The sequence below is a fragment of the Sinocyclocheilus anshuiensis genome, unplaced genomic scaffold (genome assembly GCF_001515605.1).
Source record: "Sinocyclocheilus anshuiensis isolate Anshui unplaced genomic scaffold, SAMN03320099.WGS_v1.1 scaffold800, whole genome shotgun sequence".
In the NCBI taxonomy this organism is placed as follows: Eukaryota; Metazoa; Chordata; class Actinopteri; order Cypriniformes; family Cyprinidae; genus Sinocyclocheilus; species Sinocyclocheilus anshuiensis.
In genome coordinates this window covers 475,613-488,109 of record NW_015554126.1, presented here as the reverse complement: position 1 = coordinate 488,109, position 12,497 = coordinate 475,613, and the positions used below count along the sequence as shown (strand labels likewise).

The 12,497-nt window shown below is 35.2% G+C and overlaps 2 protein-coding genes across 2 annotated transcripts in view; both read right to left on the bottom strand.

The window, feature by feature from the left end:
* LOC107670156 (VPS9 domain-containing protein 1-like) overlaps positions 1 to 6,142 on the bottom strand; it is an 18,861-nt gene extending 12,719 nt beyond the window's left edge. The window contains exons 1-8 of the mRNA XM_016462667.1: positions 6,030 to 6,142; positions 5,441 to 5,513; positions 4,780 to 4,962; positions 3,794 to 3,953; positions 2,832 to 2,943; positions 1,134 to 1,196; positions 366 to 418; positions 55 to 142 (exon numbers count right to left, since the gene is read on the bottom strand). Coding sequence (XP_016318153.1) covers positions 55 to 142; positions 366 to 418; positions 1,134 to 1,196; positions 2,832 to 2,943; positions 3,794 to 3,953; positions 4,780 to 4,962; positions 5,441 to 5,513; positions 6,030 to 6,128 — 831 coding nt within the window. The 5' untranslated portion in view covers positions 6,129 to 6,142. The remainder of the gene's footprint in view (positions 1 to 54; positions 143 to 365; positions 419 to 1,133; positions 1,197 to 2,831; positions 2,944 to 3,793; positions 3,954 to 4,779; positions 4,963 to 5,440; positions 5,514 to 6,029) is intronic.
* Positions 6,143 to 6,957: 815 nt separating this feature from the next.
* LOC107670149 (U3 small nucleolar RNA-associated protein 4 homolog) lies at positions 6,958 to 12,085 on the bottom strand. Its single transcript, XM_016462661.1, has 14 exons — positions 12,042 to 12,085; positions 11,501 to 11,673; positions 11,171 to 11,359; positions 10,259 to 10,430; positions 10,059 to 10,150; positions 9,870 to 9,966; positions 9,111 to 9,175; positions 8,794 to 8,916; positions 8,471 to 8,627; positions 8,134 to 8,240; positions 7,954 to 8,049; positions 7,665 to 7,850; positions 7,296 to 7,406; positions 6,958 to 7,208 (listed from the first exon to the last, which is right to left on the bottom strand). Exons 2-14 carry the CDS (start codon positions 11,657 to 11,659, stop codon positions 7,092 to 7,094), a joined length of 1,671 nt encoding a protein of 556 aa, XP_016318147.1. The 5' UTR covers positions 11,660 to 11,673; positions 12,042 to 12,085; the 3' UTR covers positions 6,958 to 7,091.
* Between the last annotated feature and the right edge of the window lie 412 nt (positions 12,086 to 12,497).

Below are 12,497 nucleotides of genomic sequence, written 5' to 3'. Positions count from 1 at the left end.
ATAAATAACTTATCATAACCTAAATGTTTGAATTTAAATTATTATTAAACTTACATGATCTTGCTCATATTCAAGTACACTCGCATACAGAACCCGCTGCTCTTGTTCCTCAGCTGTCATGGTCCCACAGGTCACAAACCTCCTGCAAAAACGCACCCATTTCATGCACACAAATTAACATTGTATAATTAAAAAAAAACTGTTGGGCATTAAACAGCTTAAATGTGTTTACATAATTATTTTGCTATTACACGGTATTGTGTCATGCACAACAAATATGAAACAGGCAAAACTCATAATACTACATTTGCAAATAAATAGCCAGCTAAACAACTTTATATGGCCTATGGGCCAAGGCGGCTCACCTGTTGGCTTCTTCCTGCAGCCTGAGTCTCCTTTCCTCCATTTTTCTTTGAAGCTGCAAGAGCTCAGGAAAACTCCCAAACATTTGAAAAATTACCACACTCAGAAAAAGATATCAGCAGAAGGCAAACCTTGCACACAGCACATTGATTAAACATTCACCCAACATGCTTAAAGTTTAGTTTTTGGTTTTTCACATGTCCACATTATCAATGAGGTAGTGCTTTAAGCTTTCAGTAAATTGAAAAACAAATTGGAGATTTTGAAAAGAATTAATTAGATTTCACTTAAGCTACATTAAATACTTTTTAAAAATAAAATAAACTGCAAATACTATGATTCAATGCAACTTGCAAATAAAACTTAAACTGAGCATTGACATTTTGAACAATAGACGCCTCTGGTTTGCAAAGAAAGAACAACAGGTCACAGAGGCGTTGACCTTCCAACCCTAAACTTTTCCTCCCAAACACTCGTGACACATGCATCTCAAAGGTCAAATACTGATACACTTAAATTAGACATCAAAAACCCTTTTATAATCTTACGTAATAACCTCTACAACAGCATAAGTGATTGACAGAAATTATTGATGGAAAGAAAATAGACGTAACAGATACGATAGCAATTACAGCCACTATTCACTAAATTTTAACACCCGTCCAATTCAAGGCTGATTTTACAACAGAATCACTATGCAATGCATTTAGGTGGAAAATCTGAAACCAGATCTTAACCAAAGCCACAGCTCAAGAAATGGTTAAGGATACTGCATCTTGCCTGGCTTTGGCTATTATCAGATTCTCCATCATCTGCCTCTGGAGTGAGAGAGTCTATAATAAGAAAAAGAAAAAGACCAGTGTTATACAATTAATTATTTCAGTTTCAACTATATTAACATTTACTCATTGGAAGAAGAAAAAAAATTGCAAGAAATTTACATGACAAAGTGCATATAGTTTTAAACATAATACTGCAGCTTTAAAGGAGGGAATTAAACAAACTCGCAGCACACTAAATATTCTGTTTGAAAACATCCACCATCTCCAATCACAAAAACTAAATTACTTTAACTGGTCACCAGTTCTTCCCTATTTGAAAAATCACACTTTTGCCTAATTAATTTAAAATAATCATTCACATTTAGTCATTTAGCAGATGCTTTTATCCAAAGCGACTTACGAATGAGAATAATCCTGTAGTGTCAAATGAGCTTTCAAAAATACAAAAAGTAGTGTATCAATCAAAATTACGTTAAATGGTTGCATGCATAACGCAGAATTAGTAAAATGCAGATTAAAATACTTTTAGATGGGCCATGTCACAGCATGGCATGCCAACTTTCAAACTTTAAATATTTTCATGTCATTTTACGCACTGGATTTTCATATGGCAAAGATTCATTGAGATTAACGGAAACATTTTAGCATAACGTTACATAGCATACCAAGTACGTCAGTTTGCATTTAAATGTATACGATTTTCCCCCAACCCATAAAATAATTTAATATGTAAATCGTTTGAGAAGCATAAGATATCTTACTTTGTCGCCACGCAAATATAATACAATAAGTCAAAACGAACCTTCCAGAATGTCTTGATTTTTTTCCAGTATAAACGGATATTCATCGGTGTTTCTCTGCGTCTCCGGATCATTCTTGAGAACTGAACAGCACACACTGTGTGTGTCCCGCCGAACAACATTAATTTGACCCGCCACCAAAACTTAAACGAAAGAACTTCTACCGTGTAAGTAAATGCGATATTGCTCATTAAAACTATGATAGTATTGCGATAGCGACCTCAAATGATTAAATAGGAATTGTATTGGTCTGCGTGCGGCAATCTATCGCTCTGATCCAAAACCACAGCAGGCGTCGCACCTGGTTGCGGTCGCACCACATGGACATGTTAGTTCAGAAAATCGCGCAAAGCCATTTAAAATAGGAGGTGTGGCGTCACATGTGTTCCACGCATGCGCGCAATAAAGTAACAAACCATGTGCGTAAACAACTGCAATCGGGTCAAAGAGTAAGTTCATTGTTTATGGATTTTCCACACATATATACAATTATATATATATATTATGAACGCTTTGAACCACAAAGTGGATATAATCACAAAGTGAAATATTTTCATTGCCTTTCTGGGTCTATTTAATTAATTTTTTTCCTCTTCCTTTTTATTTTATTTTTTTAAATTTTTTTGCCAAATACTTTTTTCTTCAGAATTTGTTTACAAATGAAAAAAAAAGCAGAAAAATAAATAAAAATACAAAATTATGCAGATAAATATAAAAACTGGAAAAAAGGGAAATGTAAAAAAGTACAGCAGAATGCTAATAAAACAAACAGACTCAAGAACCTTAAGTTTTTAGGGCTCTTGTTATATGTATGCATATAATTATTAATTTATTAATTTCCTAGACACACACACATAAGCATACAATTTTTTCCCCCCAGACTTACCAATGAGGTTTTTTGTGTGGCCTGACCAGGGGTAAGTCTTGCCAGCCGAGCCTCATAATTAGCCTTAAGTTTCTGGTTGAGACGTGATGCTTCTTCAATAGGCGTTAATTCCCTATCATGCACATACAAAACTTATTACTGTGTACATACTGTACATTAGGGACAGTGAGACTAGAAGAACATGATGTCCTATTAACTTCCTTCATATGGATGCAGAAGAGCTGATAGCCTTGAAAGATCAGTTGTCGGGGTCAGTAGAAGTGCACATAACTAATTGTGTGAAACGTGGGGCATCATGTGAACCATTATTAAAAAAAAAAAAAGACAGTGATGAACAACCATATGTTAAAGGTTCTGGACAGCAGCTAACAAAATAGAGATTTGTTAAATAATAAATTATTTATAATAATTATTTAAATTTTAAGCAAAAGCTTTGTCTTGGTCTCTTTTTCTTACAGAGGCATCATCCAGATGAAAAACAATCTTGTTGACATTATTGCTTTTATGCTTTCTTAAATAACTTTTTTTGAATGCCATCTATTTAAAATGAACCATCATATACAGTTTTCAAGTATCTGACAGAGGCTGTTCTGTCTCTTGTAAAACCAAGCATAATGTTCTTGGAGAATCTAATTTAATAAAACTGGGGCATTCATTATGGAGAAAGTTACAGTGAATTACAACACTTTTATTTAATGTAGAGCTCTGAGATGGTGAGACAATTTATGAAACACTATTTATTAGCCTTTATAATTATATAATAGTAATGTATAGTTTTCAGTGTTATTTAATCTTGTTTTTGTTTGTTATCTTGTATGTCTTTGTATATCATACTATATCTTTGGGAACCAGATGTGAACGATCAATGGATATTGGGACTCTGTAGCCATCATTTTGTAGGTTCCCCCACATGCTGTTATGCATGCAGTGGTTATGAAACTCTCAATAGCTCACTGACTTACTTTCGGTTGTCTTGTGATTCCATTGACTGAAGCTTCTGGAAGACTTCAGGTGGCAGGAAGGGGGAGTCGGTCTTGCCTCCCTCAGAGAGGACTCTGCGATGTCTGGTGGGTTGCTGTCTACTTTGGGTCTCAGAAACCAATGCAGCTGCATTAGGTGTTTCTGCAGAAAGAGGAGTTTTGTTTAAACTGAGATTAGGGCTGGGTAAAAAATCTAATGCGATTTTCATGCGAATCTCGTCAGTAGTCGCATTCGATTTTTTGCACAGCCCTAACTGAGATACACTATCATTCACAAGTTTAAGGTGGGAAAGATTTTAAAAAATTTCAATAATTAATAATTTTATCCTGCAGGGGTGCATTAAATTGTTCCAAACTGTAAGACATTTATAATGTTACAAAAGATTTCTGTTTCAAATAAATGCTATTCATCAAAGATTCCTGAAAAAAAAGTATCACGGTTTTCACAAAAATATTAAGCAATAAAAACTGTTTCCAACACTCATAATACTAAGAACCATTATTAATAATTAAGCACCAATAATAATTGAGCACCAACTTAGCATATTAGAATTAGATTTCTGAATGATCATGTGACAATGAAGACTGCTGAAAATTCAGCTGTGTCATCACAAGAATAATTTACATTTTAAAATCTATCAAAATAAAAACTGTTATCTGAAATTGTAATAATATTTCACAACATTACTGTTTTTTACTGTATTTTGATAAAATAAATGCAGCCTTGGTGAGCATAAGTGACTTTGTTCAAACCATTAGAAAATCGTAATTATTCCAAACTTTTAAATAGTAGTGCATAAATAATATTTTTAAAGAAATGTCTATATGTTTAATACATTACCCCCCGGTTTCACAGACAAGGCTTAAGCCTAGTCCCAGACTAAAATGCACGTTTGTTCTGTTTTAATTGTAAGAAACTTCATAGACACCCTGACTGAAAACCCTGAATAAAGAAAATCAAGGCTCACCTGTCATTTTGGGATGATTTGTCACATTAATAGCAGGAATGGTGGTCTGCTGGGAAGCGGACAGAGGAGTGGAGGAGATGACGGGTGTTGGGGACTCTCGCTTTCTTATGATGCATGATTTAATCCTCTCTAAACATTGCTCAACTAGTTTCACCATTTTCTCCAATTCCACCGACTCCATCTCTGTCAGAAGAAGTGCATAAGAGTCATATGTCTCATTCAGCCCATGAAAACAGAACTTCAAAGCTACGATCTGACGGTGGAGTTACTCCCGCCTAATCAACCAGGCAAACTTTAAATAAGCCTGAAAAGTTCATTATGAACAAAGGTGAGATCTAGCCTGATCTTATTAGAGCTTTAAGAATCATTTAATGCAATCTACAGAAGTTAAGATACATTTGAACCTTGTGTGTCTTATCAGTAAAATTAATTGTGATGTCATGATGAAGCACACAAATCTGTGTGACACATTAGCACATACAATCTCTTCCTTAAGAGTTCTCTCTTGAAATAGGAAGCCAGTTTACACCACATGACAATGACTAATGCGGAGGAAATAAAATGCATTGTGAAATAACCTTTGAAGCCTGAAAGCCCACATCACATTTGAATAGAAAATTGGAAAACTAACTCATTTCTTAATTAAGTATGAATAACTTACGTTTAGATGTGGCATCTTCAAGCAAAGCATGAGAGATGTAGCTGATACTTCTCAAGTATTCACAGTACGCCTCCTATAAAGGGATATAAATAATCATAGTGGGTGGCGGGAAGATTTTATTGGATGTGCTCTGCAACACAGTGCCTTAAAGTTATGTTAAAGTCTTTGCTAGATGTCCTGTTCTGGTGTCTCTTAAATTGCCACAACCATTCACAAAAAAAAAAAAAAATCAGAGACACAACATGATGTACCACCTAAATATTTGATCTAAATCTGCACTGAGAATGTGTATTTTCACAACATAAACTCAAACTAACACTGATGACTCTTTAAACACACTCTAATTTCAGACGATTAGGAAACAGGTAATTACATTTAGTTAAGATCAAAAGGTAAACACTCCATATCACTTGATCCCGATCGACTGGACCGCAGTAGTTTTTCGGGGAAAATCATTGGGGTTCTCATGACCATCGGCTTCGATCCGTGTTTACGCTGATAAATTACGTCACTCTCGCATGCATTTATTGGATAAATATGATCATATCTGGACCAAACAGGGCAGGTTTAAAGATTTAAACATCTGTACCTTGTGTCTGTTGCCGGTATCCAGCTGAATGGCCAATTTTACAAGTCTCATGGCATTCTGCAGCGGTCTCTGACTGCTGTCACTTACAGGGGCGGCCATCCTGCCAAAACACAATCGCGTGAGTCCACAACAAGCTGCTCTAGTGACGTAATTACTGCGTTTTCAAAATAAAAGGAGGAGATGTAAACATAGCTGTTAACTGGCATACGTTAAATAAACAAAGAAATACAGCCTGTATTATGATAGAAAAAAAAATTATAAAAAAAGAAAAAAAAAGTTTTCTTGAAAAAGCATCTTCAAGTAATGGTAACCACAGACCTTAATTATGAACTAAAATATAATAAATATAACAATAAGGCAAACATTCAGAAAATAGGCATACATATTAATTACAACAGAAATAAAAAAAAGTGGCTATATTGCTTATAACTATTGTTGTTCTTTTTCCCTGCCATTGAATTCTTTGAAATACCTTATATTTTGTATTGTTACAATGCAATAAATACAATGATATATGAATAAGGTAATAATTTAATACTTATACGGTGTTATTTCAGTATTGTTTATACTGTATATCATTGCAGTATTTAGAAATATTTGCATTTTCATTTTCGTTTTTAATTTGTCACGTGCTTTTGTCATTTTCAATAGTTTTTACAAATATTTATTTCTATACAACTTTAATGTTTATTAGTTTTATTCTTTAAGTAATTATAGTACTTCAGCTTAAACTTCTTCCTTAGATGCAAAGGCAACATTTCTAATTTTCAAGTTGAGCTCAAGTTTTTCTTTTCCTTTATTTAATAATGTTCATATTATTTCAGCTTTGTTTCAATTACTGAAGACTTCTTATTGTTAACAATAACAATATTAGAAAGTACCTGAAGATATCAAACTTAACAATTCTAGACAAAAGACCAACACAGCAGGTACAGTAAATATTTCTTTTTAATACCGTCTCAGCAGTTTTTACATTGGGGGAAACGGGGAACAATTTGCAGTCTCTTAATAAAACACACTTCCTCACTGAGGCCACACACATACAGATGGAGAGGTTTTTCCTTATGTGGCAAATTTCTTTTGTTTGATGGGTGCAGGCAACTGAGTGGCAATGTCCTCTAGAGGGCGCTCCACCACAACCAGAGACTGATCCGGCATCAGCTCAACACACAGGATATCCTAAAAGACAGAGAGTAAAGTTATACACTTTCCATCCAAAATTTCAGGGAAAAAACCCCAAAACATATTTATGTGGCTCACACACACCTTGAAGGTCTTGCAGACTTTGAATGCATGGCTGTGAGATTTCCTCTGTTCCTCTGTGAGGCTCTTCAAAGTCAGCTGATTGTAGAACTGAGTTTTGTCATCAGGCAGTGGCTAGAAAAATAACAAACATATATATATATATATATATATATATATATATAAATCTACCAATATTAGAAATATTAGGCTCTCAATTTTGTAAAGATAGATGATATTTCAGATATAATAAATAACAATATTAAAATAGAAAGGAAAAAGAAAAATGAAAAATAAATTTAAAAACAATTTTGTGAAAAAAATAATAGCACTTTTTGATTATTTGTCTTCAATAAGAGTGTCAAATGCTTTCTGAATACGAGTCTGTCTCACCAGGCTTTGGTCAATGATGCAGAGCATGTACATATCATGCAGGATGACATGGGAAGGATTTTGGGGATTGAACATCACATTGAGACATGGTGTGTCTCTTTCCACCCAGAGGCGATGAAGGCCCTTCCTCTGCACCGTTCTGCTCCAATCCGTGTACTGTTTCTGCTCTATGGAATACTCAAACATCTGTGGTGAACAAAAACACATGAGACCAAGAAATACAATCAAACCCACTTCATGTCACACTTTCACTATTCAATGGAAGTTGTCATAAAAGCTCAGTGATTACCTGTTGATCTGCATGCATCATGAACAGACAGTTTGTTGCTGGGTGAATGCCCATGGCTGTGACAGCAGAACTGTATACAGGAACTGTGCAATGAGCCTGAAACATAGGTCAACGTTAATCATCCATCTTCTGTCAAATGTATCTACAAGTGTATACAAACACTGTGGTCATAAAATGCACCTTCCGTGTCTGCAGGTTGTAGATGTGAACCTCGTGGTCACTGTTTGCGGAAGCCACCCATTTGCCATTCTCGCTGGCTGCTAATAAGTGAATGGCCTGATGGGAACCTGGAGGAGGACAAACTTGTCACATCCATACGTTTTTTTTTTTTCAGGATTAGTGGATGAATAAAAGTTCAAAAGAACAGCATTTATTTGAAATATTAATCTTTTGTAAAATTATAAATGCCTTTATTGTCATTTTCAATCCACTTAATGCATCCTTGGAAAATAAAGTATTAATTATAAAACTAACATTTTCACACCAGCCTAGAGAAGAAACCCTATAGTCCTCTCACCTGACTTAGGTTTAAGGGTGCCCACAAACTTGCATCCTGATTGGCTGATAGAAACTAAGTGCACTGATGACTGTGCAGAAGCGGAAAACAAATGGGAGGAGTCTGAGGAGAAGCAAAGCTGATTGGCTGAGCTGAGTACCTTTGGAAGTTTGGATATCTGAAAGAAAAAAAATCTCTTTGATCTACCATTTAATCAGTTTTAATGGGCCCTTTATCTGAGATCATCAGATTCTTCAAATTGCAATGAGAATTATGCATTTCTTTAGCAAGCTTCAGGGCCATGTAATGTGTTTTTCATGCAGCTCTGTAGAAATCTACAGTACCTTGGTGATGCTGATGTTGTTATTGTCGCAGTGTAGCCTGTAGAGCCGTAGAGTGCTGGCTGTGGAGTACACAATCCATTCTCCACAGGGAGACACGGCACTGCAGCGGATGTGATCCTCACCCTGCAGATAAACAGCATTTCATTCATTTCAGCAGCACTATGGATGTCACAACTCTCACCACATACAGCATAAAATTATACAGATGATTATTCGATATGGGTATTTTGTGAAATCATTCTAATCAATTTTAATGTTTAAAAAATATTGACATTATGCCTTAAAAAATGCATTGATTTTCAAAACAAGCATTGTACCTTCACTTTCAAATGAAGCAGCTTCTCTGGATTTCTTTTTACAAATAAACTGCTTCCTGGTATGCCTGAAAACAGAAGACCAATAGTTAACACAAAATAAATTTTGACCTTTCATACTAAAGTCAACTCTATAAACGATTTCATGTGTTATCAGTCAAAAGTCTGGAGACACTTGACTAAACTTGTTTCTATTCATTTTAAATATTTCCTCATTTAAAGGCTTATGCTTTTCTGCTTGATATTAGATTTATAAAACATTCCAACATGAGTTTGACCAGAAATAAAAATGTTCGGTATGGGAATACTGTATAAAAGCTTCCCAGAATGCACCTCATGAAGACAGTTGAGAGAAAGACAAAGATAAAAATTAGCCAAGGCTGCATTTATTGGACAAAATTACAGCAAAAACAGTAATAATGTGAAATATTATTAAAATAACTATTTTAATATATTTTAAAATAGCATTTGTTCCTCTGATGAATTTTCAGCAGTCATTACTCCAGTCTTCAGTGTCACATGACCCTTCAGAAATCATTCTAATATGCTGATTTGGTGCTTAAGAAACATTTATTATTATTTTGAATGTTGAAAACAGCTACTTAAAATTTAAACAATATCCTTATTTCCATCTATGCCATTTCATAGCTTCTGATTACTTCACTATTCTTCTAAAATGTGTGAAGTACTAATTGTAAAGAAAGATTAGGAGTGTCCAAACAGCTATTCTATATCAAGGATCACACTAAATATCATCCTCACCTTTTCCTTCACTCTCTCCCAGTCTCCAGAGCTCCAGATGACCAGGGTACTGGAAAAGCATCAGACCTGACTTCCTTGCACAGGACAACAGTCTCCTCTGCAATGCAACAGAGCAGAACAAGTCCCTCTCATTAAGAATCAATTACAAACATGTTGTCTATGTGAAAGTCACAATTTCACAATACTCACATGTGGAAAGTGAATCTTCCTCAAAGCCGAGGCCGCTGACCTCTCTTCGATCTTGTCTAATAAAGGTCTCACAACCAGCTGTGCATCCATACCTGAGACGAGAATGCTCTTTTAAACTATTTTAAACAAAAATACTTCAGTCATATGATGAATTGTGTGATGGAGGCAGCTCGGTTGGAATCATCTAAGAATAAGCTCACCTCCTGAAACCACAGCCGTCGTGATCTCCGCCACAGCTCTGATGTCATGCGTGTGGTTCCTAAATGTTCTGGTTCTGACCCATTCTTTGTCATCCTTTTCCAAAACCATAGAGACGAACTGGAACTGTACCACAATTCCTTCTGATGTCCCGACAACAAGGCTGTCCTCATTCTGTCATTCAAGGGTACAATAAGATGTTATCCTGTTCGTATTCTTATAGTATGTCATGTATTCTTTTAAGAGAAAGATTTAAGGGGGATTCAAAAGTTTGGGGGATTTCATTTTTAAAAAATAAATTAACATTTTTATTTAGCAAGGATGCATTAAAGTTGGCAGTAAAGATTTTTAATGTTATAAAACATTCATATTTCAAATAATTGCTGTTTTTTAAAACATTCTATTAATCGAATAATCTTGAAACAATGTATCATGGCTTCCACAAAAATATCATCATGATAGAATGATTTCTGAAGGATCATGTGACACTGAAGACTGGAGAGGTGCATTGAGAGCGGTAGAACTTGCTGTTTCTCCGGTAACGGCTGTAATCAAAGCAGCTCCGCTCATGAATGGTACTTTATCAGATAAAATGAAAATGTCATCGAAACTTTTCTGAAGACAGTCGGTTCCCTTCACAGATACATTCATATAAAACACCCGCGCCGTGTTATGATTTTGAAACGTTTAGTGCTAATGTTTATTCAACGAAGTCAAACGCCACAAATAAATCAATGCATGGGAAACACTGGTAATGTATATCGAAATATCGGAAATGTGTTTAAAAATCATATCACCGTTATTGAAAATAATTATATCGCGATACATATTGATATTGAATTATTGTCCAGCCCTACATTAAGCGCAGCTGATTTTTGTTACTGTACACATAGCATTATTGGAACCCAACCTACCGCTAAGTGTGTTCCTTGCTGATTGCCTGCAATGGTCCAAATTGGCCCTCCATACGCATCTATGGTGTATTTCACTTTCTGGTTTGTCAGATCATACTCCGTTATTCCACCGTTTAGTCCCGCACTGAACAGACGCTCTCCAACCCAGGACAGGCCTTCAATCCCACACTGCTCTCTACCAGGGATGATCTGTGGACATGTGAAACATAAATAAGCATCTTTAAAAACTGTCTGCTGATCAAAAACCATTTTATCAACATATATCTGGTCCCCAATACTAAGACAGAGGTGTCTTATGAGCATCAATTTGCCAAATATGACTGAACGAACCTTTTCTTGGAAAAATCTGTCTGAACAGTGGAAAACCTCCACTGATCCGTCCACCCTCGCCACTGCCATCCTTTCGGTATCCTGGTTGAAAGCCAAGGCTCTGATTCCCGACGGCATGTAATCAAAGAACCGAACCCGGTGAACTTTAAACTCCCCCATCGCTGATCTGAGATCTGTAGACATCATAAGAACATTGTTTTAGTCAGAGAAGAGTCTGCTATTTTGATCAAGTAGTTGAATCAGTGCGGACTGGTCAATACAGAGATCCTGAACGACAAGAGGAGCATAAATGTTTATATAACTGCAAATATAACTATTTAAAAAAAACATCATAATTTGCTTATTTATTTGACAATTCGACTAAGCGCATCATATTTTGGCTTGTCCATGAAAATGTCTTTCTGAAGTAGGTTAACTACAGATTTAGGTGGCACATACTTCATGCCGAATGATCCGAGAAGAACTGAATGCAAGTTCAAAATGACAAAGTCTTTCTCCTTACCTTCTTTTCTTATATATTACTCTCTTTCAGATGTTTTACCACTTAGAAGCAGCGCACACGTTGAGCCGCAAGACACACCACGTTGGTTACCCCTGACCCGGAACGGAAGCTGTCTACAAAACAATTAATTTCAAAACAAAGGTCCCGAAACAAAATAAAACAAAAATTATATTAATATGTAGGTGCGATATGCCAGTTAAAGCTATAATTACAATGTAGCTACAATTTAATTACATAAATCAGATTTAGAATCAAAATTACGCGTGTGTGTGTGTAAAGATATTGAAACGTTAACTTTATACACTTCTTGTTCAGTTGCAAATATAACACATTATACCTATGTATAAAGTATTTAAACCATTTACAAAACAGTAAAAATAAGGGTGAAAAAGGAAAAAATAACTACAAAAAATAAAAGTTAACCAAAACGTGCCAGGGGAGGTAATGATATATATATATATATATATATATATATATATATATATATATATATAT